The sequence below is a fragment of the Antennarius striatus genome, chromosome 1 (assembly GCF_040054535.1).
Source record: "Antennarius striatus isolate MH-2024 chromosome 1, ASM4005453v1, whole genome shotgun sequence".
NCBI lineage: Eukaryota > Metazoa > Chordata > Actinopteri > Lophiiformes > Antennariidae > Antennarius > Antennarius striatus.
Window position 1 is genome coordinate 3,533,784 of NC_090776.1, and position 26,231 is coordinate 3,560,014.

A 26,231-nucleotide genomic window follows, 5' to 3' on the forward strand; every position below is an offset into this window, starting at 1 on the left:
TGGTTCCTAGCAATTAAAATTAATGAATGAAACTATTGTTACAATTAAAATTAATTGCAATCACAATGGCTTAGTTTGGGTTGATGTTCACTGACGGATTCCTTGAGAAGAGAAAGAGAGGAGTTCAAACAATCTGCTCTGCCCAGATGTGAGCCTCCGACAGGAGGCAGCAGGTCAGGAGGTCCTGGATCTGTTCTGACTCAGTACCTGGGGTTACAGGTTCTTACATGGTGCTGTTTTGTGTTGTCTATGAACAGCAGCTGATCCACAGTGGGTGGACACACACTGGGGCAGAGGGACGCCCCTGGGCTAGTGTGGTTTAAGGAGCATGAAGCATTTGTTTTTGGTCCCGGGGCGCGTCGGCATTGATAGTTTATCACGGTGGAGGGAAACGGCAGGCCGGTGTGGCCGAAGTAGCAAGAATTGTTTGCTTCTGTTGGAATGGAGATGAGGTCTTCATCAGTGAGGAAGAGGATGGAGAGAGGCGTGACGGTTTGGAATAGAGCGGAAAGAGATTCAAAAAGAAGCAAAGCGAGAGGTATCCTCTGGTTTAAAGACGGCGAGGGAACTGGAAACCAGGATGTTCGGGGTCACACTTGATTTTTATAATCTCTACAGATTCCTGCTCCACTTACTATTATAGAAAAAACAAAAAAAACAAAAAAAACCCCCAGAAGCAATAAACAAATACAAAACTTTTATATATTTTTCTGGCTGTTATTTGTAGTGTAAACTTTGTGGTGTTCTGTACCGCATTAGCGTTAACATTTAAGAAACTGGCAATTATTAATGTGATAAATCCATCTAAAGACTATTTCCAACATATACAACTCAATATCCTACCTGTGGGGGGGGCGATGGTAGGATTACTTTGGAGCATAACCATGTGACAGCTACTCTTGTCAGGGGATGAATGGTGTCCACAGTAGAGTGTAGCCCTCACAGTTCAATCTCCTGCTGTCTTTTTGTTCACTCCAACCCTCTGTGATGTTCTAGGTGCACTTGGTTTCCCCCAGCTGTGAACCTAGCACCCCCCCACCCCGACCCCCTCGATTGCTCACTGGGAGATCTGAAGTGACGTTTGAAGTGCTCCGGTGTGAACGTGTCCTTACAGTCTGACAGACATGAAGACATGTGCCTTGCTTCTGGTGGTTTTGCTGCTCCCCAGCGCCCACGCAGGTGAGTGGGATTTCATTATTTTGTTTTTTACTGATTTTCATTTGCTCCCAAGAGGAGTTTCCAGTGAGTATCACTGGACTGAAGCCAAAGGTTTCACACAGAGGTGTGAGTGAAACACGACAGGGTTGGACGTTGAGTCTTTTCTGACTGTCGTTGATTAACTTCTACCAGATCAGGCTTTCAAGTTTTGTGTGTGTAGGCCTGTCCTGGTGTCAGACACACTGTGCAGCCCAGCACAGGCTATTTTAAATACCTTATATAAGGTAAATGTACCACGATTAAATAAAAATGTAACCAAATACAACCAAATACAGCATAATATACCGTTGGAATGAGTCTATCATCCTCAAAAGTGGTCCGTTGTGTGTTTCTCAGCGAGGTCGGTGTTTGTATGTCTTTCGCAGGGTGTCCAGATCAGGAGCCTGGACTACAGCCATGGCTCCCAGGACACAGTAAAGAACATCGCGTCACCATCGGTTACGGAAGGAAGGTCCTGCTCACAACTTCTGCTACGGTCCACTCCATTGAAATCCTCGATGGAGGTAAATCCTTCATTTAAAACAAGGGTTTTAATGGAATACTTGTATGTGTAGGTAGTAAGTGTAGGTGGTAAGAAGAACAGGTAAATGGTGTAACATAGTCATTCAGAAAAGTAGGGTGGAGAGAAAATAAAATAACTTCCAGCATCAGCACTGGTGTAGGGGTCTCTTCCCAGAGGACAGCAGGTCAGTGTCAAGGAGATGCCTCAGACTGCCCAGGAGCTGACTAACACCCACAAGATCCCCAGAGACAGTATCCACCAAGTTGTTACAAGAGACAGACAGACATGTCATCGTATCTCCGTCTCGTCCTGCAGGAAAGTTGGTGATTGCCGACACCAAATGGCCCATACTGCTTCGAACAAATCACATTCTGATTGGCAACAAAGGGGAGCTGCACATAGGAAGCCAAGACTGTCCTTACAAGGGCAACCTCACCATCTCCCTCTATGGAAGGTAGTTACATGAATCATCATTCTGGAAAATGTTTTAAAGTAGTGAGACACGGTTTATATTTGATGTAACAATTAAAGCTGGAGGACATTCGCTAGAGAATCTCAAACAGAATGTCTCCCATTACTTGTCTGCAACTGGCAGCAACTGTTGCTGTACGGTTCATGTGCATGTCTACCCAGGCACACAGGAAGTTGATGTCTCATGTTGTAGGATTTCATCCTGTATGACATTATTGAAATGTATTAACAGTGAAGCTGGATGGGTTGGTTTTGAATTAGGCAGCATCTTCATAGACGAGTCCTAAAAGTTCTGACAGGAAATCATGACGGTATTATCATTATTCATAAGTTATGACAACTTAATTTTATATGCAGATGGGGCATTGGTGCACAAGATAATCAATAACTTTTCCTCCACCTCTGCAGAGCTTCGATCAGCTCTCTGACTAAAAGAGCAGAGCTTGTGTCATCCCAGAGTGTAGCTCAATCCTGGCACAACCTGCTATTAAATCCATTTTAATTCTTACTGCTGATTCTAGATTGGATGACAATGTACAAGCACACGGCTACTTTGGAAGGAAATACCTTGGCGTGGGAACCGGAGGAACGCTTGAGGTTCATGGGCAGAAGAAGCTGTCGTGGACGTTCCTCAACAAAACCTTACATCCTGGGGAGAGCAACCAGAACAACTACCTGTTCCAACGCAGCTGGGGGAACCGAGGGATCATCGTCCACGTCATCGACCCCAACACTGGAACGGTGCTGCACAATGACAGGTGAGGAAACCCTCGCTGCAACACGTGACCCCGCAATGACCTGTGGGGTCACATCCCACTGGGACGCAATGAAGGCGGCTAATACGTCATTGATAGTTCATGTGTCATTGATCAGTGTGTGTTTTTTTTAATTTTAAATAGAAATGGGATCAATTGATATTCAGCTTTTATTGTTCAAAATAGATGATTGCTTTATTTACAGTCTAATACACTAACATTAAATTTATCTAATCAAACATATTGATGAACTGATCATTTAAAATCATTTTTAAAAAATCATTAAATTAAAATTTTGTTTTAATTATTAAAAAAACAGATCATTTTATCAATATTTTTTGTAAACTAAAACAAATAGATAAAATGATCAGTGATTACATAGCTGTAAAGATAAAAAAATAAAACCCAATATTTGATATTTTAACCAGCAGGTATTTTTTTAAATTGATTTTCAAATTTTAAAGTATTCACAAGGCTATTTACATATCACATGTCTGTGCAAAACCTTTGGTGAGATTATTAATTTTCAACTGTATTATGATGGGCTACTATGAATTTTTATTATAAACATTGAGGTGGAAAAACGTTCCTGTTGTGTGCAGACCATTCGTACCATAGGTGGGGTCAATCAACTAGTGATCCATGTCTGAATGCGGGATTTCGGGGGCCGTATGTCAGCCGTTCATTCATATCAAGCATTAGGGCAGATTTCTATCTTGCCCTTTGTTTGTGATCCCACTGGAGGAAAAAGTAAAGTATATATCAGTACCATTACCATCTTTTCTTTGGGTGGGCAACTGACTTCCAAAGAAAAGACATCAGTGACTTTGGAGGCTGGATGTCCCTCTCCAAAAAAAAAAAAAACTTTTTGGAGAGGAAAATTAGGAAAGCATTTCAATAAACTGCAATATTATTTAAAAAGTAACTTTAATTTTTCTATAATTTTAGTCGACATATACAACTGCATGCATAGACAGGGATAGGCGTGGCTGAATACGGGCTAATCCTTTAACCTAAAGCCCCATAGATTACAAAGAAGGAAGTTGGTCATTTGTACCGCAGCCATATGTAAAGTTGTCATCTTCAAAAGTCACGTATTAGTCAGGAGGAGGACTCAGTGGTGCCAGATGTTGCAAGAGAAACCAGTCTCTGGACTTTGAGGTAGAGGAAGTCGATGACTTGAGGATCTACACTGAGTTTTAAACGGTGTTGTACTGATCTGATGCGTCACGCTGTCGACTATTTGACTATTTCAAGGAAGAAATGAGGCAGAAGTGTTGATCTTGATCTTTTCATTCATTGATTTTTGTTCCACATTGTGATGTGCTTCCCCAACGTGACCCGGTTAGGAATAATATTCAAATGATCATCCGACCGCAGTCAAGTTGTATGAGTGACTTTATCTGAACCATTTCTGAAGGGGTTGACTCTATCTGTAAGTACTAGTTTACATACGAAGGTATAATAATGATTTTGTTTCCTTCCACTGGGAATCATTCTACTCCTATTACGGTCTAGGTTTGACACATACCGGAGTAAAGATGAGAGTCGTCGCCTTTCAAAGTATGTGGACGGCGTCGAAGCTGGTCTCATCCTGGCCATGATGGTCAACGACGAGGGCTCCAACAACCTGGAGGACTCAGCCAAGAAGAGTCTGTCCAGGCTGGGCAGCCGTCACATCAGCAGACTGGGATTCCGGTGAGCGTTGGAACGTTGTTAACGCCATGCTTTAAACCCAAAAGACCCTAATGTGAAGTATTTCCTGAATTTACGATGACAAATGACAGCAGAAAAGAAGCATATAATAAGTTTCACAGCAAAGGGTAGTACCTTGCTTTCAGCACATCAGTCATCACTTTGAAAAAACATATAAAAATAAAAATGTTCAACACAGTTTCCAGATCTTATCTCGCCCACTTGCTCCCAAAGCAATGTTGTAGTCGTTTCTCATAACCACATATCATAAGTAGGCACAGATTCTAGTTTCCTTTTGTGCAGAATCAGCTTTTTTGGCAATCACCATTCCAAACAAAACAGTGCTTTTCTCAAATTAATATTTGTGCTAGATAATGAGGTCAATGCTCCGGGAACACCCGAGGGAGTGTCAGACTCCCATTCTCTCTCAAAAGGCTGCAGAAATGAAATAAAAATATGTTTTTCAGTACTGTATGTGCATTGAGTATGAACAAGTTAGACACAACTAGAAATCCTATGTAGTGTTCCTTGAAATTAAAAAGGCCTCTAAGAAAAGAATAATTGTCACAGATAGCATCCAGAGTTTTAATGAATAGATAGATAGATAGATAGATAGATAGATAGATAGATAGATAGATAGATAGATAGATAGATAGATAGATAGATAGATAGATAGATAGATAGATAGATAGATAGATAGATAGATAGATAGATAGATAGATAGATAGATAGATAGATAGATAGATAGATAGATAGATAGATAGATAGATAGATAGATACTTTATTAATCCCGGAGGAAATTGCATATATCCACTGCTCAGGCATTACTTAACAAATAATACTGGATAAACACCAGGAGAAAAGGAAACATTGACATAACAAGACATACCACAAGACATACATTACACTAACAGACACATGCAGCACTAACAGGACTTATATACTAAACTATAACTAAAATATAAACAGTATAAAATTTAAAAATATTACAGTATTAAAATATAAACAGTATAAAATAAAATCTAAACAGTATAAAATTGAATTAAAATATAAAACAGTATAAAAAATAAATAAATTATATATATATACAACAGTATAAAATTAAATTTAAATTAAATTAAATTAAATTAAATCCATATTCAACCCCGTGCTGACCTCGCCACCTCCCCCCGCTCCTTCTGAGAGAGTCATTGTACCCCCTGATGGCACGGGGCATGAAGGAGGACCTCAGCCTCTCTGTGGAGGCGCTGTGTGACAGCAGTCTGCCGCTGAAGGTGCTTCTCTGCTGGGAGAAGGTGGTGTGTAGGGGGTGCCTGGTGTTGTTCATGATAGCCTTAATTTTAGACATGGTCCTGCTCTCCAGAAGCGTCTCCACAGAGTCCAGGCTCAGCCCGACCACTGAGCCCGCTCTGCGGATGAGTCTGTTCAGACGGTCCATATCTGTTTTCCTGGCCCCACCACCCCAACACACAATGGCGTATGGCAGCACACTGGAGACTACGGACTGATAGAACATGAGAAGGAGCTTAGGACAGATGTTGAAGTAGGCCAGCCTCCTTAGGAAGTACATCCTGCTCTGCCCCTTCTTGTACACACAGTTGGAGTTGAGTGACCAGTCCAGTCTGCTGTCTAGCTGTGTTGTAGTTTCATCTGTGTCCAAATTTTCAGATATTTTCATTAAAACTTCTGCCAAAGTATTACTTATTATTATATTTTATTATTTATATATGTATGTATGTATATATATATATATATATATATATATATATATATATATATATATATACACAATTATTATATATACTTATATATATATATATATATAATATATATACTTACTTAATATTACTTATTACTTTTATATTACTTACTTAGTACACACCTTAACATTTAGAATACACTCTCCCCATTCCTTGGTTTGGATACATATTTAATTATGACTATGCATAATTAAATATAAATTGTTTCATAATTCATAATTCTAGAATGAAATGGCCCTATAATCATTTTGACAGCATTTAACTTCCCAACCCAGGACAACCCGGTACCAATGTTGACTTAAATTTCAATTCAATGTTGTGTCATCTCAAAACTGTAAATTGAGATGCAAAAGAAAAATATGAATATTATTATATACCTTATAATGATAGCAAAGTAATTTAATTTGATGCTAGTCTGACGTGCACAACCAATAACCACGTCATATCCTCACGTACCGCTGCAGCAGTATCGTTACTGAAAACTCAATGCAATGTAAAGCTGTTGGATAAGTGGCTTTGTATTGTAAGCCACAGGCTTGTGTGGACGGTTCTGAACAGTGACGATATCAAAAGCTACGTTGCAGCTGAGAGACGATGCGATGGAGTCTTGGCTGTGTGGGCCTGTGGTTAGCCTCAGAGATGCACTGTGTTTGGAACCTGACTCTGTGGAATAGAAACTCTGACAGGTTTCGTAATTGACATGAAAGCAGTACAAGCGAACTGCACCGACATGTACTTGGCGGAGGGAGAAAAGCTTTGAATTATTTCTAGACGCACACAGGAAATCCTAATTAGCTCGCGAAACTTAAAGGATTTGTGGAAACAGCTCGCACACAAAACATTTGGTTTTATAGAACGTAGTAACATGAAAGTTTAGAGACGCAAATCAACTCTGTTACACCACTCTGTCTGGCTGGAAACTTGTGTCTCTTTAAAATCAAACATATTTTCTTTATATATATATATATATATTAGAATTTAATTACTCGGTTACCTAATATGAAATTTTCTGTTAATAATATACAAATAAAAAGGTATGTCATAATTAAATCAGTCAAAAAAACTTTGCAAATCAAATTTTCAATAATATTTGGTTAATACCAATCTATTTTTAGCTATTACATTTTTATTTTTTACTATAAAACAGGAAAAACGTCTCCGTCTCATCTTTAGATGGTTTTTCCTCATTGAGGGTCACGGGGGTTGCTACGGGCTACATTGTTCTCTCAGTGTTCAGGAACAACAACAGATTAACAGTTTTCCTTTCGCGTCTGATCACTTTTAAACCCCCCCCAACCACCACCACCACCACCTTTGAAAGGATTCCTGCTACAGGTGCAGATGATGCAACAGTTCACAAATATTTCACTGCAAGTCTGATCAAGGCTGGGGGGGGGAGGGGGGGGGGTTTGCTCCCGCTCTTCCCATTCTTCCCACCAGGGTCGTGTCTCCTGACCTGGGGAATCAGTTTCTCCTCTGAATAACGGCTCGCTTCAGTGAACACATCGCGTTTCGCCGATGTTAATTTAATTTTTTATTAATTTAATTTTTATTTTTTTTAATGTACTCAAATTAATTTTGAGTACAAACATTTTTTTTTTTGGATAAAAATAATTTTTAGTATGCTCACTGTGGAACGGAAAGACCGAGCGGTGCTCACAGGGAAATTAGCAACGGCCCATCCGCTGCAATATTTAACCAGACCCTCATGCATTATGGATACATTTATGCCGCAACCCACTGCAATGGTTTTAAAGTTATTATCTGGTTTGTTTGGTCCCTCGATGTTTTAAATTGCAAATGAGGGAAATCACTTTTTTTTTTTTTTCACCCTTGAACCTTCTTGTCAACTCAACTTTGGAACTTCTGTAGTTGTAAAACCCTGTGCATGTTAATTCTAAGTGGATGACACATTACCTTTTGTCATCTGCTTATACTTTGTTAATGTTCACATAGACTTTGGTGCCATTTATATTAAAAATGGTAATTTTCTATGTACTTCCTATAAAACAATTAATAAGTGTAACATTTGAATCGAGTTCTAATTCCAACAGTTAATGTAAATTCAAGCAATACCGGCAAATTTGAATCAACCTCTCATTTTACGTTTTGTTTGCTTCATCTCTTTGTATTTTTTGTTGAACAGGCATCCTTGGACCTTTATAGTAACCAAAGGTGACGTCTCCTCTGTTGTGGAGGATCACACCGTCTATCAAGGTAAAAATTTAATAACATTTTTATCTAAATCTATGTTGTGGATTCCAAACATCCCATAATGTGTGTGATCTCTTTCCGTTGTCAGGGACTAAGGCCTCCTCCGTAGCCCAGAGCTCAAACGCCTTTCAGTCAAGATTCGGCGAGCATTTCACCGTCACCGCCAGCAGTCAGTGGCTGCAAGGTAACCACACACACACACACACACACACACACACACACACACACACATGAAGCACAAGGTGAAGCTCTTCATTTATCAGTCAGTCAACATTCCTGCCCTCATCTGTGGTCGTTAGCTTTGGGTAATGACTGAAAAAACAAGATCAGGGAAAGGGGCTAAAAGATGTTCTCCACACAAATAAGCATTTTTTTTATTTTTATTTTTTATTTTTTTTGAGTGTCAGTTTGTTTACGGGTCTCCAAATATCTTGAGGTAACTACAAATCAGCAACATCACTCCCAGACTTATAGAACCTGGATAACACTTATGATTTTCACCAACAGGCATGTGGAAACATAAATCAGCACGTCGCCATCTCTTTAAAAGCAAATGCAGAAAAAGAAAATTGGCCCTGATGCTTTGCTGCGTCTCTTAAAAGGACTGAAAATATGACATTTGGACTGTCCAGAGATGTACGGCTACCTGAACGCCTCGTGAGGGAACAGAAAAAAAATAAATAAAATGAAGGCATGAAACGGTTGGAGAAAAGACAAATTTGACATTTACCTTCCCTTGAAAGAGAGAAATACAAAAATAGAAAGTGGGGAGCAGGGGTGATGGTACTCGCTGCCCACATTTAGCTTATTTCTTTTAGCATAAATGACAACTTAAATAAGCAGTATTGATCTTTAGTGCTCACATTTGCAGGCATCAAGCGGGCAGCATCAACATAACCGTGATATCTGATTAAAAAAAAAATCGTATTCTTATTCAGTCTCATTCTTATTTATTGTTATATTTGATTTTGGTTTTCACATAAAACACGATATCCTCTTAGGTTTTGAAAGACGTCTCTCGCTTCCATTATGTCGGTGAGTCACGCTTGTATCAGAAAGGTCACTGCTAATGCCTTCTCATCCGTGCAGCAGATTCCTGACCCGATCCATTCCTTCACATTAAGGCATTCATTTCTTTAGGTTGGCTACCTCCGTCTAGGTCTCTCCATCTGAGCGTGATGACAAGCCAGTATTCCTTTTTTTTTTTTTTTTTTGGGTTGATAGGAGCTGTTTTGATTGTCTGCACATCAGAACAAATTGCTGCAGTTCTTATTTGCCAAAGTGTTCTCTGTTCACTTTGGATCTGACGATCTGAAAACCCCCAGCCAGCTACGGACTGGGAGCTCCAACCCAAGCACCATAACAATGAGTGTTTTCAACAAGGCAAAGATGAAATGTTTGAGGCGTTCCTCATCCGTTTGGTCAGCTGGCTTTTTTTTGGGGGGTTGGGGGTGGGTGGATGAAGCACTAGACTCGTGGCTTTAGGCCCAGCAGCGCAGAATCCACCAGTCATTTTTGCACTTGAAGCAGATTGTTGGCCGTCACTGCAGCGACATCCAAACTAGAGTGATTAAAACGTAAAAAACAACAAATTTAGAACTATGTTCTCTGTCATTTGCTGGCTGTTGAGTGCCTTATTAAAACTTCTAAATGGATTTTTCTTGCTGGTTGCCCCCCAGGATAGTAATGATTCAAGCAGAAGAAAGAACAAGAAGAAGGAAAAATAAAAAGCTTCAAGTTTCACAGTGACTCTCCTTGAATAAGACAATTTACCTTTTGGATAATGTTATTCATGCCAGTGCCTTGATTTGACACATCTTTTAAATGAATGTGTTTTCTTCTGGAAAGGTTTTGTCAGCTACCGCAAAATGTCAACAAATCTGTGCTTCAAATCTTTACAAGCGTAGAACGTCTCACGTCTTTTACCGCAATCTGTAAAACAACAATTACGAATGATTAATAATAAAAAAAATAAATAATCATTGCGAAAACATTGAGAAGACACCTCTGCAGGTACATCTGTATGAGGATTACTCCCCTCAAAATCAATGCATTATTTATAAAAATATGTATGAGGCTCAACGCGGTAGGTTTTTTTTTTGTTTTTTTTTGTTTGACGTACAAGTAAATTCCAAGATACGAGGCGAATTGGCGATGGATGCAACGTCAGCGGAGACCGGATCTTGTTCTTTTGAACAATGGAGGCTTTTTTTTTTTTTTTTTTACAAGGTGAAGAGAGATCTTCACTGTGTGTGTGTGTGTGTGTGTGTGTGTGTGTGTGTGTGTGTGTGTGTGTGTGTGTGTTCCACAGAGGCGGAGTGGACAGAGTGGTTTGACAGGGATGACGAGAGGGGATCGGGCGACTGGGAGAAACTGTCTGATCTCCACAAGACCTTTCCAGACAGGCTGTGTAGCAATCCATTGGACATCCAGGTAAATCTGTCGGTCACACACACATATACACACACACACACACACACACACACACACACACACACACACACACACACACACACACACACACACACACCTTACAGTTACCAAAAGCAATTATCAAAACCGCAGAGATGAGAACTGCTGATGTTGGCATCTGGCACACGGGTTGCAGTGACTCACGTACGATTTCACAACAACTTAAACGTAGAAGAGAAGCGAATCTACGTTTGGAAAACCCCCCCAAAAAAACCCCAATCCCCATCACTGATTTTATTCTCTGTCCAGGCTGAAACCCTTGATGGAATACCAGCCAATCAGACGGGAGATGTGATCCATAAGGTCGACAAGAACTACGGCTTCGTGTGCCTCAACAAGGACCAGGACCATGGCCTCTGTCACAACTACAGGGTCCGCTTCCTGTGTGTCAAACTGGGTACGCAAGCCACAAAATGTTGTGTGGATGGAGAGCTCACACACACACACACACACACACACACACACATAAACGCACACACACCTCTGTCGGGGCTTGCCTGTGTGTGTGTTCTGTGGTTGGTGGTTGGGAGCGTTGGCATGGTTTGTCAGAGGATTTACACACGGCAGGGAGGAACCCTCGACAATTTTGATTGATCGGGATGAAAAATGTTTTTCCACTTCTTTTAAAATTGCCAGAGGGCTTTGTTAACCAGTTCCATCTACTTTGGCTTTGTTTTTATGACTTATTACCTCGATTATCTTGATATGCGATGATTGGGAAACTTAGCTGTCACGACAGATGGCTTGGCCTGTCTGACTGACATGGATAACAGGAAACTAGTCTCAGAAGATCCAACAACTAATTTATCTTTTTATCATCTTGTTTTGATTATATATACTGTATATGTATATATATGTGTGTATATATATATCTTATAATTTTTTTGGTGTTTTTGGTTATTTTGTCTTTATTTTTGATAACTCAACCAATTTATACAGCATTGTGAGTATGTGATTATGATTTTTGGGATTATTTGGATTATTTGTAATCCTTGGATGAAATTATGTTGTGATGCAGCAAGGTTTAATTTATAGGACATATAGAGATTTTACTATTGTTATCCAACTTAAATAAGATGGAAATAAAGATGGATTAAAAAAAACAAAAACATCCTCAGCACTTGAAACTCTGCTGCTTCATTCATTTTAAATTTGGACACAGCCTCAAGTCTTACCCCCTCGATCCTGAAGAAAACTGCTTTGGTAGGAAACAAACTGTCATCCCGAATTTAAGATGAATAAATAAAGAATAAATAAAGAATGACAACAAGGACATCGGCTTACTGAATTCAGATATAACACTTTACAAAAAATATCTCTGTAGAAAAGGTGAAATGAACAGACCCCTGTCACAAATGACAGAACGGAGGTCAGTGTTGTTTTATACGCTGCGTGTTCTCCCACATAGTCCTGGTATGTAGCGTACAGATAACAGAGTAGACATTCTTGTCTTGGTATGCAGCTGCAAAGCCCAAAATGCATTTTTAAGTGCTTATACTGATTGATTACATATGGTGAAACACATGAGTGTTAACACAAGTCATTATATATGATGTTTACGTGAGGAGGACGAAGAAACGGATGTGGAATGGGCCAGAAATATGAGTACGAAGGATTAAAAAAAAAAAAGTTGCTAGATTACAATAATACAACTGTCAGTCCAGTGAAGGTGTGAGTTGTTGGCTCTGTTGTTGAGGAGCACAAATTCTGAGCAGAGGAATGAATTACAGTCGAGCGTAATAAAGTATTGGAAGGAAGGATTATTGGTGAAAGAAAGCGAGTTATATAATCTAGATTAGAAGTGATAAATGGAGGAATAATAACTAAAATCAAACTGCTGGCGTTCTGGATGGGTGGGGGGGAAGTTGAGTCTGAATCTGAGGAGAGGTACTTCCTGAAAAAGTGATGACATGACATGAGTGTCAGGTTGAGAAGATATGATCTGCTTCATAGCAGATCCTATGAATACCAGAGATATGGACACACTGTAAGTACAGTACATGTGGAGGTAAACAGAGATGGAGGAGATGTGGAGGCCGTCATACTCAGAAGAATGTGCTGATAATGCTACAATAACACACTGTTGAAGTCTCACAGAAGTTTATGGTGGATGTCAAGTCAAGAAGCAAAGTAGTGCAAATTCACGCACTTTAATGTGAATTAGTGAGTGTAAAGTGTCCAAAAGCATGAATGTGAGTGTGGATGGGTGAGACACTGACTCACTAACAACATGAATGAAGCCCATACCTGAATAAATGCTTCATACATACATCAGATCCATATTTACATCATTAATTTACTGCTTGGATTTAAAAATAAAAATAAAAATGTTGAAACTTCTGGCTAGCGAGCTTCAGCAGTCAGAAGAGTTGAAGGTTTCACATATGAAATAAAAAAAGAACTTGCAGATGGACACCATCTCTAAAATGAAACAGTTTTGAATTCTGAAAATTTGTCTAAAGATAAAACAGACGTTACCTTTTTCTAAATAAAAGTTTTCCTCAGCGTGGTTCGGGTTTACAATGCAGCACAGCCTCACAATGTTTGTGCATGTGTGTGTGTGTGTACAGTATATACGTATACTGTACACACACACTTGCCTTGAGGTCTTCAATGGATCCAGTTGTTACTTTTCGTTACTCTCTACGGTGAGACTTTAACACCCAGTTTATAACTCAGTCTCTGTCCCCTTATAGTTCGCCCACAGGCCTCCGTTTCCATCGACATCTCTACCAACAGCAGCGTCTTGGAGCTGGCTGACGCCCCAGAGGGTTGGGCTTCTGGGGATCGAATCGTGGTGGCCAGCACCGACTACTCCATGCACCAGGCTGAGGAGTTCACCCTGCTGCCCTGCCTTACCTGCACACCCAACCAGATCAAGGTCGCAGGTGAGCCAGTGACCCTCGGTTTTGTGTTACAGGACTTGAAGAAGGGGTTTTGACATAAGCTTTTTTTCTGTTTTTTGTTTTGCCGTAAGTGAAGTCCGGTGTCTCTTTTAACACTTTAAATGAACAGGATTGTATCAGCTCATCTAAGTGCAAATGAAAAGTTTGAAAGTTCCTATTCCAACGACCGTTTTTTAACAGTAGTGTTGGTGGTAGTAGTGGTACTGGTGATAGTATTAATGGTGGCGTTAGCAGTAATAGTAGTATTAGTGTTCATGTGGCAGCAGAGCGGAAGACCCGATTGAATGGTCTTCCCTATATTTGAACATATTTTATTCGTAATGCAGTTATTTAAAAGTTAAAAAAATGTCGTATCTAATTTAGAAACTTAGTAGTTGTGTTGACTGAAACAAATTCAACAGATGATTCAGTTTTTGAAATGATTAAATAAGTTTTGCCCAAGACAAAAATGATGTATTTAGCGTGTGGTGATTGAAATAAAACAGTCTAAACTATAAAACCTTCAAAACCAAAAACAAACAACAAAACAAATAAAACACATACAGTATTTTCTGCACTATAAGGCGCACCTTCAATGAATGACCTATCTTAAAGCGTTTTTTCCATATATGAGGCGCACTGGATTATAAGGCGCACTGTTGGTTTTTGAGAAAATTAAAGACTTTTAGGTGCGCCTTATAGTGCAGAAAATACTGTACATTGGACCTTTACTGGTATTGAGAAGAAGCTTTCTTACATCAGGCCAAACCAATTTAAAAAAATAAATGCTTCCTAATAAAATTGACAATCTGTAAGTTATATAATAAGAGTAAAATAGTTAAAAAGCAAGTAAAATTTTGAATAGACCATTTAGCCTTATGCATCTAGTGTACATTCACCATCGAACACCAGCAGTCGTCCCTTAGGAGCACAGACCGGAGGACCACGCAGTGATCAGCCACATGAGAGTCGGTACAGCCTGTGGTTCGGATCAGTCGTCACGGACGAGGCTTACCGGGCGTGGAGTGTGAATGCTAATTGGGAGGGATGTAGTTCTTAGTTAAGACGCTGTAGCACAGATTCCCCCGTTGTGACAGGAGAAGATGTTTGTGAGCCGGATCAGTGCTGAGGATGTTGCAGGCTTAGGTTTACAGATTAAAACCTGACACTGTAAACAGAAAATCAAGCCTAATTCTAACATTGTTCACTTGCTTTAACTTACTGTTATGGCAGATGGCTGCTAAACACGCAAACACAAATTCACACAGATTCGACTGTAGAAAGAGTTTCCCCATTGAGGATTGCTCTAGTCTAACAAAATCAAACAGCAAACAGTCCAGAAGTGGTTCTGACTGCTCGCTGTGGTTCCTGTGGTCCAGTATTGTGGTCAGAAGACAGAATCATAATCGTTTAAAGCATGACAAATGGTGCATTTTCTGTAATTTTACTTTTAATCGCCTTTTCTTTCTTCTGTGAAACGGAATATCATGACGCTAGTTCTCCATTTGTCAAAAATGGTTCTTCTCTATAGTGGAAAGAAAGTTTTTTTCCCGTCTTTTTCCATCAAAACTTTGAGCAACCCTGTTATTGTCCTTTCAGAATTCTCAGCGTTGTGATTGCTTGTAAAACGTGTTGTCAGAAACAGTTCTCGTGAAGTCGCTTTCCATTTTAAAGTATACTGCAGAGAAAAGTCGTTTTATCGACCCGCTCCAGTCAAGGAGACCGTCATGCTGATTTCACCATGTTCAGACACTGCGAAGGATTCTGGGAATACTTACCATTGAATCTGGAAGCTGTCAACCCAACCTATAGTAGGACTGTATACCTGAGTGAGGAAGGGTGCTAGGAAGCTGAAGATCTTATAGCCGATTGGTCATAGATGTCAATGTGTCATGAGAAAATGGTGACGTTTTAAAAGCAAATGCCTGAATAAATGGAAATTTTGTTGAAATGAATTTAGTGTTTTCACCCAATTTTCCTTGCTTGAATCAGTCTCCAAAAACAGACCAAGTTTTCTGGATGAAATGATAATCCTCAGCAGACTCCTCCCGTAGATTATAGGGTCCTTTCTACACTATTTAGGATGTAGGGTAGGAAGTCTGGCAACACCTTAATTATGGCTTTTCAAAAATAATTTTTGTGCTTCGCTCTGCGAATGAATTTCTATACGACCTGAGACAAAACACTGTTGCAACGGAACAATCTTTCAAGGTAGATGGCAGTGGTTAAAAATAAATCAAATCACTGACGTTGGGATGTCGTCTTTCCCATCTGAGTGTGTACAACACTAAAGAACAAATTCTGTTGTGTACGACTTTAGACAAAGAACCGTATCATTTTGTTTCGAAAACAGAACGTATTCATCATGTTTTCCCCTGTGACCTTTTCTTTCCTTTCTTTCTTGACGTTTAACATGAACTCTGCTGATACCATGACACAGATGCATCTCGCACTCGCTGAGTAAAACAAAGACCCGCCTTTAACTCACAAGGAACTGTGATCCGTTGATGCTGTAGACAGATAAGTCTTCAAACTTTGATGTCTTTCAGAGAGTAAGGCAAAGGTTTTTGAAGATCTTAATATTCCCTGCACATCTCTTAAATTAACTGTGTTTAATTTAGAGCAAATTGTTCGCAGGCTGATCAAGGGGCCAATTTAGTGAATCAGTGCTTGATAATGACACAGATAATGAGGCTTTGGCCTCAGGGTACTTTCTGGGAATTGCGCTTTTCTTGACTCTAAATATCCTTGAATGCAACCTGAAGCACTCTCACTTTCTGAGCACATATCATTTCCATGATGTCTTTGAATTTCAATTTGAGTCAATTTCCAGACAATGTCTGCCGTGTCTGTCTTTTTGTCGCATACTATAAGAAAGAGTAACTTTAGGAAATCCCATTTCTGTAGGACCTGCTCTGAGAATTTAGCTGCGTGAGGGCTGACCTCATATGACATAGAATTACATAAATGCCTTTTTTATTGATATACCTAAAATGAATAGATGACAAAGCACCAAATCATGTCCTAGACAAGTCCTGGACCTGTATGACACACCGAGAACAGATCACATTCCCTGCTGACAAACTCTTTTTTTTTTTTAGCAGTGAATAAAGATTACTCAAATTACATCCCAATTCATGTATGTTTGCATCTCTTCAGCAAAACTTCCGCATTGTTGAGACATTTAGGAGGAACTCCATATTTGCAAAATATCTGCATGCAACCATCTCTAAAATACTTAAACTAACACGTCGTGTTCAAACGCTGATGTTACACAAATAATGTTAAATAAAAGTTAACTCCACTCCATGTTAGTGAACTTTCAAAAAATCTGCATGAAAGTGGAGACAAAAAAAATGTTGGCGTGCTCACTTCACTTCTCATGTTTCTCATGCCTCTATGTCCTTCGTCTCTCTCTCATGTCTCTTGTCTCTATCTCATGTCCATCTCTCTCACGTCCTTCATCTCTTTCTCTCATGTCTCTCATCTTGCTCTGTTTCTCATCTCTCGCTCATATCTGTCATCACTTTTTCATGTCTCCCATCTCTCTCATGTCTCTTGTGTCTATCTCATGTTCATCTCGCTCATGTCCATCTCTCTCTCATGTCTCTCATCTTGCTCTGTTTCTCATCTCTCTCATGTCTCTCAACTCTCCCATGTTTCTCATCTCTCTCAATCTTACTGTTTCTCATCACCCTTTCATGTCTCTTGACTCAGTCTTATCCCTCATCTCTTTCCCGTCCCTCTCATATGTCCCCCGTCTGTCAAGACACTTATCTATGTCTCTTATCTCCCTTGTGTTCCTCATCTGTAATCTCTCATGTCTGTCGTCTTTCTCATCTCTATTGTCTCTTCTGTTGTCTCTTGTGTCCTTTGTTCCTCATTTCTCACCCTTTCATTTTGTTTCTCTTAGGTCTCTCTTATCTCACTCTTATCTCTTGTCAGTTTTTCCCAGGCCAGACTGAAAATCCTAAATGAATCAAGTGTTTCTCCTTACAAATATGAAAACATTAAACTCTGAAACATTTTCATGAGTGGAAGTAGAAGATCTCAGGATCTCAGGCTTTGTTTCAGAACACCAAAGGCTTATTAAAACATCCTCTCTGTCACGGCTCGAACAAGACTGGTGGTGAGAACCCAAAAGCTCGGCAGTGAAGCGGGCGGGTCGAGTCCAAAAACAGGTTTTAATAGGACAATCAGGGGTCAGGAACCAGGTAATCAGTCCAAACAGCAGACGGGTCAGGCAGACGGCAAGCAAACAGGCAGAGTCCCATTATCTGGCAGTTCATACACAAAAGGCAGTCCAACAAACCAGGCAGACAAATCTGAAGAGAGGTTATGACAGGCAGGGTCCGACAAGATAGCAGGGTCAGAACAAGGTCAAAAAGTACGGCAGAATACGATGGCTAAGAAGGTCAGGACAAACACTAACAATCTGGCCGGGAACAGAAGGCAGGGCTGGCGTTTGAAGACTGGTGGCTGATTGGGGGAGTGGCTGAAGGTGAGCGAAGGGAAGGCAGGAGCAGGGGATGAACTGATTGCAAATGAGATCGGATCTGAAATGACATGATATGTTAGTGACGGGAAAGAACAAACAGGAAGTAGTCCAGAGACGTGACGCTCTCAGTGATTGTTTGCCCTTGATGGAGATCATCCAGCCTGACGAGTGTTGCATACACCTTGTGTGAACACCCTCTGATGACCTCACTTCAACACTACGTCTATAATGAAGATGTAAGGATCAATTCGCAACAAAACAAAAAGGCAAGGGCAGGGATTTTCAGGCTGGTAATTTAATGGCAAAAAAGCAAAAGAACATAAGAAAAACAAAGTCCGTAACAGGCGTCCAAACAGTTAGTCCACAAAGTAACCAGACTCCAACAGACTCATAAGACTAAGCAGACAAACAGACAGATGGTACAAGAAATCACAGGAGTTTTGAGTTGGGCGGAAACACCCACACATCCACAGTGGACAGAAAACCTAGAGGGAGGCACAAATAACATGACATAAGAAGTCCACTACAATAAAGACCTGAATAAAGGGTTCACTTCCTGTAGAGACTAAAGAGAGTTGCCTTCCCCCAGCAAGAACAACCTCTCTCACGGAGGCTCTGTTTAGAGCGTCCTGATTGATTGTGTCACTCTGTGGTTGGGAAACTGCAGAGAAGCAACCTGCAAATCTCTCTAATGTGCAATGAAGACGATTATAGGGGTGTCCCTTCCCTCTATCCAGGACAGGAACCTCTTCCTTAATGGAGGACCTCATCCACCCCCACTCTTTCTACTCTGGACTTTTTTGTTCCTCTGACAGAAAAAGGCTAATGAGCATCAGAAGTTGCTCAACATGGTTCCCCAGCAGTTAGGCTAAAAAAAGGGTTAAAAAAAAAAAAGGGATGGACATTGTTTGCTTGAACACAGATGTGTTTGAATAATCCAACTGACTGGCAGATAACACTCTACTTAAGGAACAGACAGGTCTTCAGGGACACGGCAGGTAGACGTGAGGAATTTAAAGCAAAAACGAAAAAGAATGCGAGTCAGGATTAGGTTGAGAAAAAAAAAAGGATTTGGACAAGAGGGAAGAATAATATCAATCCTGACAGGTTAGCTTTTTGCTCTGTTTTCATTTTCATGATATTATGATCCAGTTGTTGAGTATGGGAAACAATAGAATTAAATCAAATGTCAAAAAGTTTATTAAATCAAATGACATTTTTCATTTCACATCCACTTTTTCTACTATTTCAGGTGCTTTTTTTTTTTACAACTCTTTTTTTGTTTTTCATCACTTACAGTTTCATTTTAAAATTTTAGTAAGGCTACATTCCTCAGTGATAAATGGTAATTTGGTTTTGTTAACAATGGAAGAGGGGAAAATAAGACGTAGACAATTATTTTGTCTTATCAAAACTGTTAAAATTAAATCACCTTTAAACGAGTAAAGTCTCAATAATTACTCACTTCCACATCAATTCACATCTAATTTTACCTCCTCCAGTTTTATCCTTAATGTTAATTGTAATGACTGATAAAGTGAGTTTTCTGCTGTGCAGGATTTAGTTGGTTGATCATCATCCATAAGATAATTTTACGCAACATTTAAGAAAGTTCAGAATATTTAATAAATCTAGATATTCGATCAGACAGAAATAAATCCCACTAGTGACATCCATGCTGAGTCCAGAGTGCATTCCTCACGTTTTACAGCAAATCAGTGTTGCAGCACTTGAACAAATCAACTGCAGCTGCTTGTGGATGTGATAGAACATTGAACAAAGGTGGGTTGACTCCATCCAGCATGTAGAACATAATTCAAGCCTTCAGAATCCCTTTGTGAAAATATGCTGTTGTTTTTTTTTAACTCTTCACCATATCCTCCAACTCCAAGGTTAGCATCTGCGGTGGTGTCAGAGCACAGCTGTGTGAACACGAGCATTTAGAAAACATCAAGAGAGCCTTTTCCATTTATTAAGCAACAGTCTCTTACCCAGACCAGGCCAGGCTGACTCGACAAATGTGTGTGTGTGTGTGTGTGTGTGTCTTTGTGTGGACATAAACATTGGCGGAGGGCAGGCTGGGCTTGGAGCAGTGTGAGTCAGTGGAAGGTGTTTGCACTGACTCTGGGCCAAGGGAAAGTCAGCCTGCATCCTGACTGACTGAGTCCATTCACACACAGACACACACACACACACACACACATGTGCTCGTATGAACACACACATACACATCCTTTCTGTTTGTCCTGTCTGAATGCGTCGCACACACACACACACACACACACACGCGCACACACAGGATCCTTCTGATCAACCTTGTCTGCACTGGTTCTCTTTTATGGTCATTGTTGTCACTCCTGGTGAAGCCCCTGGTGGTCTCTGCAGCAGTAACTCAGCAGCGATGTGCCCTTTTTACAGATTCACACATCAAATCAAATCAACTTTGCATTTTGTCTCCTATGAACTTGAATGTAGAGTCCAGGGTTCTTTTTTTTTTTTTTTTTCAGATCTTTTTCTGAGCGGCTGACCTTTCTCTTTTGCCTGAGTACATCCAGAATATCATTGCATTAAGGAACCGTTCCACTGTTTCCATGGCAGAAATCCTCTTTTGAGCCTCGGGCTGCTCTTCAGAGCTCCTGACACCCTCCATCTGACTGCAATACACTTAATTAAATCCTGCTTATGCCACTTTGCAGCCCAGTTTTTCAGCATGCAGCGGTAATGGAGTCTAGTCCCTAACCCCTTGGGTTCTGCAAAAGCAGGCTGGGTTTTTTTTTTTTTTTGCTGACAGGTGAGACCTGCAAAATCTCGTAGAACAACAAGTCATCAAAAAGCTCAGGGACATTTATCACTACGAGTCCATTAACTTGTACCTGGCTTTTTCATTCTGACAGGTTTGACAGTTCTAAATGGCACCAATGATAAAGGGTGTTGAACATTAACATCGTGAAGGGGATCAATGCCCTGGAGCTGGGGGGGAGGGGGGGAGAGAGAGGCATTTACTATTATTCTTTATCTACCTGACATTTATCTGGCCTCACATTGGCAGGATGCGTCTCTCCAGGTCTTTTTCCATCGTGAGATTTACATCTGGAACATCTGCCGAAAAGTGAGCACGCTCAACTATTTCAGAATAAACCGGTCTGCAAGTGAAGTTGTGTTCACTAGTTAACCCCTCTGAATACTAGAAGACATGCTTTACATTATTAAAACTGGTGGCTTCCTAAAAGTGCATCAATCCGTGATAAAAGAATGTTTATCTGAACCCATGACCTGCTGGGAGCACAGTCTGAGTTATCCAATCACGTGTGAGACTGATTCATGTGGACGAGGGAGCTCCTTTCACATTTGAGTTACTTTTTTTTTTTTTTTTTAAATTAAAATTGAAATTAAATTCGGAATATAAATAAATCTTGAGCGTTTTTCTTTCTTTTCTTTTTTTTTGCGGGCCCTGCTCACACCAGTCATTTGTGTCTCCTCACACGTGTCATTTGAAAGCTATATTTGAAGACCAAAATGCGTGACAGCTGCATAACAATGGCTCAGCCGAGATCATTCTATTTTTGGCCGTCCTACAAATAGGAAAGGCAGCAAATCCTCTGTGTGACATTGGTCACATCCCATGCTCTGTCGTATTCTTGCTTTTTAAGGTATTATTTTTTTGGACATTTTTGTCTTTAAACGACGGCTGGAGACGACATGTGACAGGAAATGGGGATTTTAACCATCGGCCCCCCTGTAATTTTACACTCTGACTGAGTTTAAACAAATGCTGCAACACTTTTCCTTCAATTTGGAGGCGGTTTATTATGATTATGATTGAATTTTTATTTCTGGGTGTGCTATTCTTACCATAATGAAAATAGATATTTTAGTTTACCTGTTGTGGGTAAACTCAAATGTATTCAGTCCCAGTGTGCTGGAGTCAGATTGTGTGTGTGTGTGTGTGTGTGTGTGTGTGTGTGTGTGTGTGTGTGCAGGCAAGCCTCAGTTCATCCACATGGGCGAGGAGGTGGACGGGGTGGACATGAGGGCGGAGGTGGGCCTGCTGAGTCGTAACATCCTGCTGCGCGGTGAGATGGAATCTGGTTGCTACGGCAACGAGGCCTGCAACTTCTTCGACTTTGACACGTTCGGAGGACATTTAAAGGTACGCCGTTGACTCATCACATGCGGCTTGAGGATGAGTGTGTAGCTATAATTATTGCTGACTTCCTGTCAGAGGATTTTTAGCTTCTTTTGTCGCCTCAGTGAAAAAAAAAATTAAAAAATCATTTTCTGATGTATTTTTTTGTTGACAAGACGTCCAACAGAAAGCAGTAGTTATAAAAGTTTGTGTGATGTTTGGGGGTATTTGCAGCATTGACAGTGTAAAAACAGTGGAAATAATCAATCTTAACCTTCATAACTGGACATAAATTGGGGTTATCAACATTTTTTTAACATCACAGTCTCAAAGGTATTTAATTAGAAAATGTAAAAGAACAAAATGTGAGCGTTTCACCATGTGACATTCCCATACCCTTGACACCTGTATTAATAATCAGAGCACTTTAAAGCAGGTTTCGCTGCCTGTCAGGCCTGAACACCCGCTGCGCTCCGGCCATAACAGTCATTTCAAGAGCGACGGCTTCGAGGGGCCGTCAGCTGTCAGGGGGCCTCTCGTCGGGTCCTTAATGTTCCTCTCCTGCCGTCACCTTTTCTCCTTTCATTCCATCCTTCTTTCACTCGTGGATTATACCTTCAACTCCTCCAACGCCATCATTTTCATCCATCCCGTTTGTTTTTCCTCCCACCTCCACTCAACCTTATTGCTCTGCTCTTCAGTTCTTATTACAGTACTTTCCTTCTATCATTTCGACCTCGCTCTTTTTTGCTTTTTACTCATCACACTCATTTTTAGTCATCAGAAACACTGTGGTTAAAGAACACCCACGATCGAAACCCTTCTCTTCCTGCTGAAGTAAAAAACAAACAAACGTTTGTCCTCATCAGGTGGAGCGAGGCTTCAGGGCCGTCCACATCTCCGGTGTGGAGCTGCAGCACATGGGCCAGCAGACGATGGGACACTATCCGGTCCACTTCCACATGAACGGGGATGTGGACCAGCTGGGGGGCTACGACCCGCCAACCTCTGTCAGTGACTTGTCCATCCACCATTCCTTCTCTCGTTGCATAACGATCCATGCCTCCAATGGGCTGCTGGTCAGTTAACCATTGATTTCTTTTGTACCTTTTATTGCATGTGTTTGGAGAAATGTGATTGGCTGAAATCGTTTCTATCGAGGACTGATGTCCGCATGCTGTCGTACATGTGAAGCTACAACCACAAGCTGCTGGGCTTAGAATGAAAGCACACCTCTGGGTTCTGTTACATAATAATAATAATAATGATAATGATAATGATAATAATAATGATAATGATAATGATCATGATAATGATAATGATAATGATAATGATAATGATAATGATAATGATAATAATGATGATGATGATAATAATAATAATAATGGTAATAATAATAAAAATAATTGAAAATTATTATTATTGTTATCATTATTATCATTATTATCATTATTATTATTAATAATAATGATAATAATGATAATAATGATAACAACAATAATGATAATAATAATGATAATGATGATAATAATAATAATAATAAAAATAATTGAAAATTATTATTATTGTTATCATTAATAATAACAAAAATAATAATAAAAATAGTAAAAATAATTAAAATAATAGAAAATAATAATAATAATAATAATAATAATAATAATAATAATAATACCTTTTATTTAAAGGCACCTTTCTCGACACTCAAGGCCACCGTACAGAAATACACAAAGTCTATTTAAGAATCAACAAATAAAAATAAATAAAATCAATACAAATAGATTTCAGCTGGAATATGCAGTCTTAAACAGATGTGTTTTCAGTTGTGTTTTGAAGTCGGGGGGAGTGAATCAATATTTCTAAGTGTGGGTGGTAGTGAGATCCAGAGACGAGGAGCAGAGCGGCTGAATGCTCTGCACCCCATGGTAACAAGACATGTTAATATCTAACTGACAAGAGCAGTTAGTGCTAGTAGGATTTGAATCACACATATTTAACCATGCTTTTATTAAATGTATTATTTTGAGAAAAGTAAAGTTTTAGTATATTGTAGATATGATTAAAAACTCAAAATACTATACAGGGTAACATTACTGTATATATCCGATACAATGTAGTTCTATGTGCTGATCAACACACACCTTCTGTGCTATGAAAGCAGGAGTGTTACTATTGTATTGTATTGTATTGTATTGTCTGTGCTTCTCCGTCCTCTCAGGTGAAGGACGTGGTGGGTTACGACTCTCTCGGCCACTGTTTCTTCATGGAGGACGGACCGGAGGAGCGGAATACTTTTGACCACTGTTTGGGTCTGGTGGTGCGAGCTGGGACGCTGCTGCCGTCAGACAGAGACAGTAAAATGTGTCGGGGCATCACCGACGGAGCCTACCCGGGGTACGTGGCCAACCCCCGGCAGGACTGCAGGTAGGACACGACAATCACGCCGGAGAGAATCTCCCATGAATACAGTTCACAAAGGGGTGAAAGAATAAGGCTGCAGTTTGATAATCAGACAAAACACATTAGGATATTACATTTGATGGAATGATGCAGACATGTATTGATTAATTGATCTGATATCTTGACAGGAGACGAGGTGTTTTGATTGATTGATATTAACTCTATATCTCAGTAATGCCCTGAGGTTCAAGAAAAGTGTCTTAGAAAAGAATCAAATGTTACGTGGTGAAAAGTAGTTTCTATAATTATAAGAAAACAAAAATATTGTGTAGCAGGAGTTCATAGGAGTCTTTCTGTTATCTGTTGAAGGACCAGTGTTGAAGCAAACATGTTCACAGATGGAATTAGACTGGCACTCAGCAGAGAACATACTTTCACCAAAGGCTAACAAATACAGTACTTTTATTTACTCCGTCCTCTGAGAGCCCTAATGGTCAATTTGAGCAAGGACATCCACATCCCTCCAACCACATCCCTGCGTCTCCAGTGTCCGTCAAAGACGGACATTTGGAGTCAGACTAGAAAGAATACGTCCACTAAATAATCTATGTGGCCGTGCAAAGTGCAAGAACTGCGGTTGAAGTACATCAGGTGGCGACAGAAGCAGATGTTCACGTAGAATAAAAAAGAATCACCACGATCCATGAGTCTTCTCTCAGGCAGAGCTCACCACCTGCTGAACGCTAAACTGATGCTGCGTATTTAAATGCAAAAAAAAAAAAAAAGCTAGAAAGGCTTCAAACACCATCAGATCACAGGCATGGGGAAAAAACAAAATGAATGGATGAATGAATAAAAACAGGGGACGGAGGAGTGTTTCAGAGATCAGAGGAGACAGGTTGGTGCAGAGAGAACAGAGATGTGATGTGTTTGGAGTGATTTCTGGAGGATGGACTGAAACAGAAAAACAGCTTCAGTTTGGACCGAACGCTGGTAAATGATTGGTTCACATGGACATTTATGACTTTCCTTTGAACTACATTTCATGTAAAGTTGCAACTCTGAGTATAAACAGGTTAAATCCCGCTCACATGACTTTCATATCTCACTACTCTGCCTCTGCCTTCAGCTGTGCAGCACAATAAACTCCAGGGTTAGCGTTACATGATGACACCGGCCTCGACTGATTCAGAGTCCACAGATGTGTTCTATAATATTCATTTGTTATTAATGCAGTT

At 40.0% G+C, this 26,231-nt stretch overlaps 1 protein-coding gene across 1 annotated transcript in view; it reads left to right on the forward strand.

The window, feature by feature from the left end:
• The first annotated feature begins 1,018 nt into the window (after window positions 1–1,018).
• Window positions 1,019–26,231, forward strand: part of LOC137598520 (cell migration-inducing and hyaluronan-binding protein-like) — a 42,287-nt gene continuing 17,074 nt past the window's right edge. Inside the window, exons 1-13 of the mRNA XM_068318760.1 lie at window positions 1,019–1,179; window positions 1,584–1,721; window positions 2,036–2,174; window positions 2,713–2,949; window positions 4,465–4,644; window positions 8,548–8,618; window positions 8,704–8,799; window positions 10,927–11,048; window positions 11,337–11,484; window positions 13,784–13,975; window positions 22,451–22,620; window positions 23,466–23,675; window positions 24,812–25,017. Coding sequence (XP_068174861.1) covers window positions 1,125–1,179; window positions 1,584–1,721; window positions 2,036–2,174; window positions 2,713–2,949; window positions 4,465–4,644; window positions 8,548–8,618; window positions 8,704–8,799; window positions 10,927–11,048; window positions 11,337–11,484; window positions 13,784–13,975; window positions 22,451–22,620; window positions 23,466–23,675; window positions 24,812–25,017 — 1,964 coding nt within the window. The 5' untranslated portion in view covers window positions 1,019–1,124. The remainder of the gene's footprint in view (window positions 1,180–1,583; window positions 1,722–2,035; window positions 2,175–2,712; window positions 2,950–4,464; window positions 4,645–8,547; window positions 8,619–8,703; window positions 8,800–10,926; window positions 11,049–11,336; window positions 11,485–13,783; window positions 13,976–22,450; window positions 22,621–23,465; window positions 23,676–24,811; window positions 25,018–26,231) is intronic.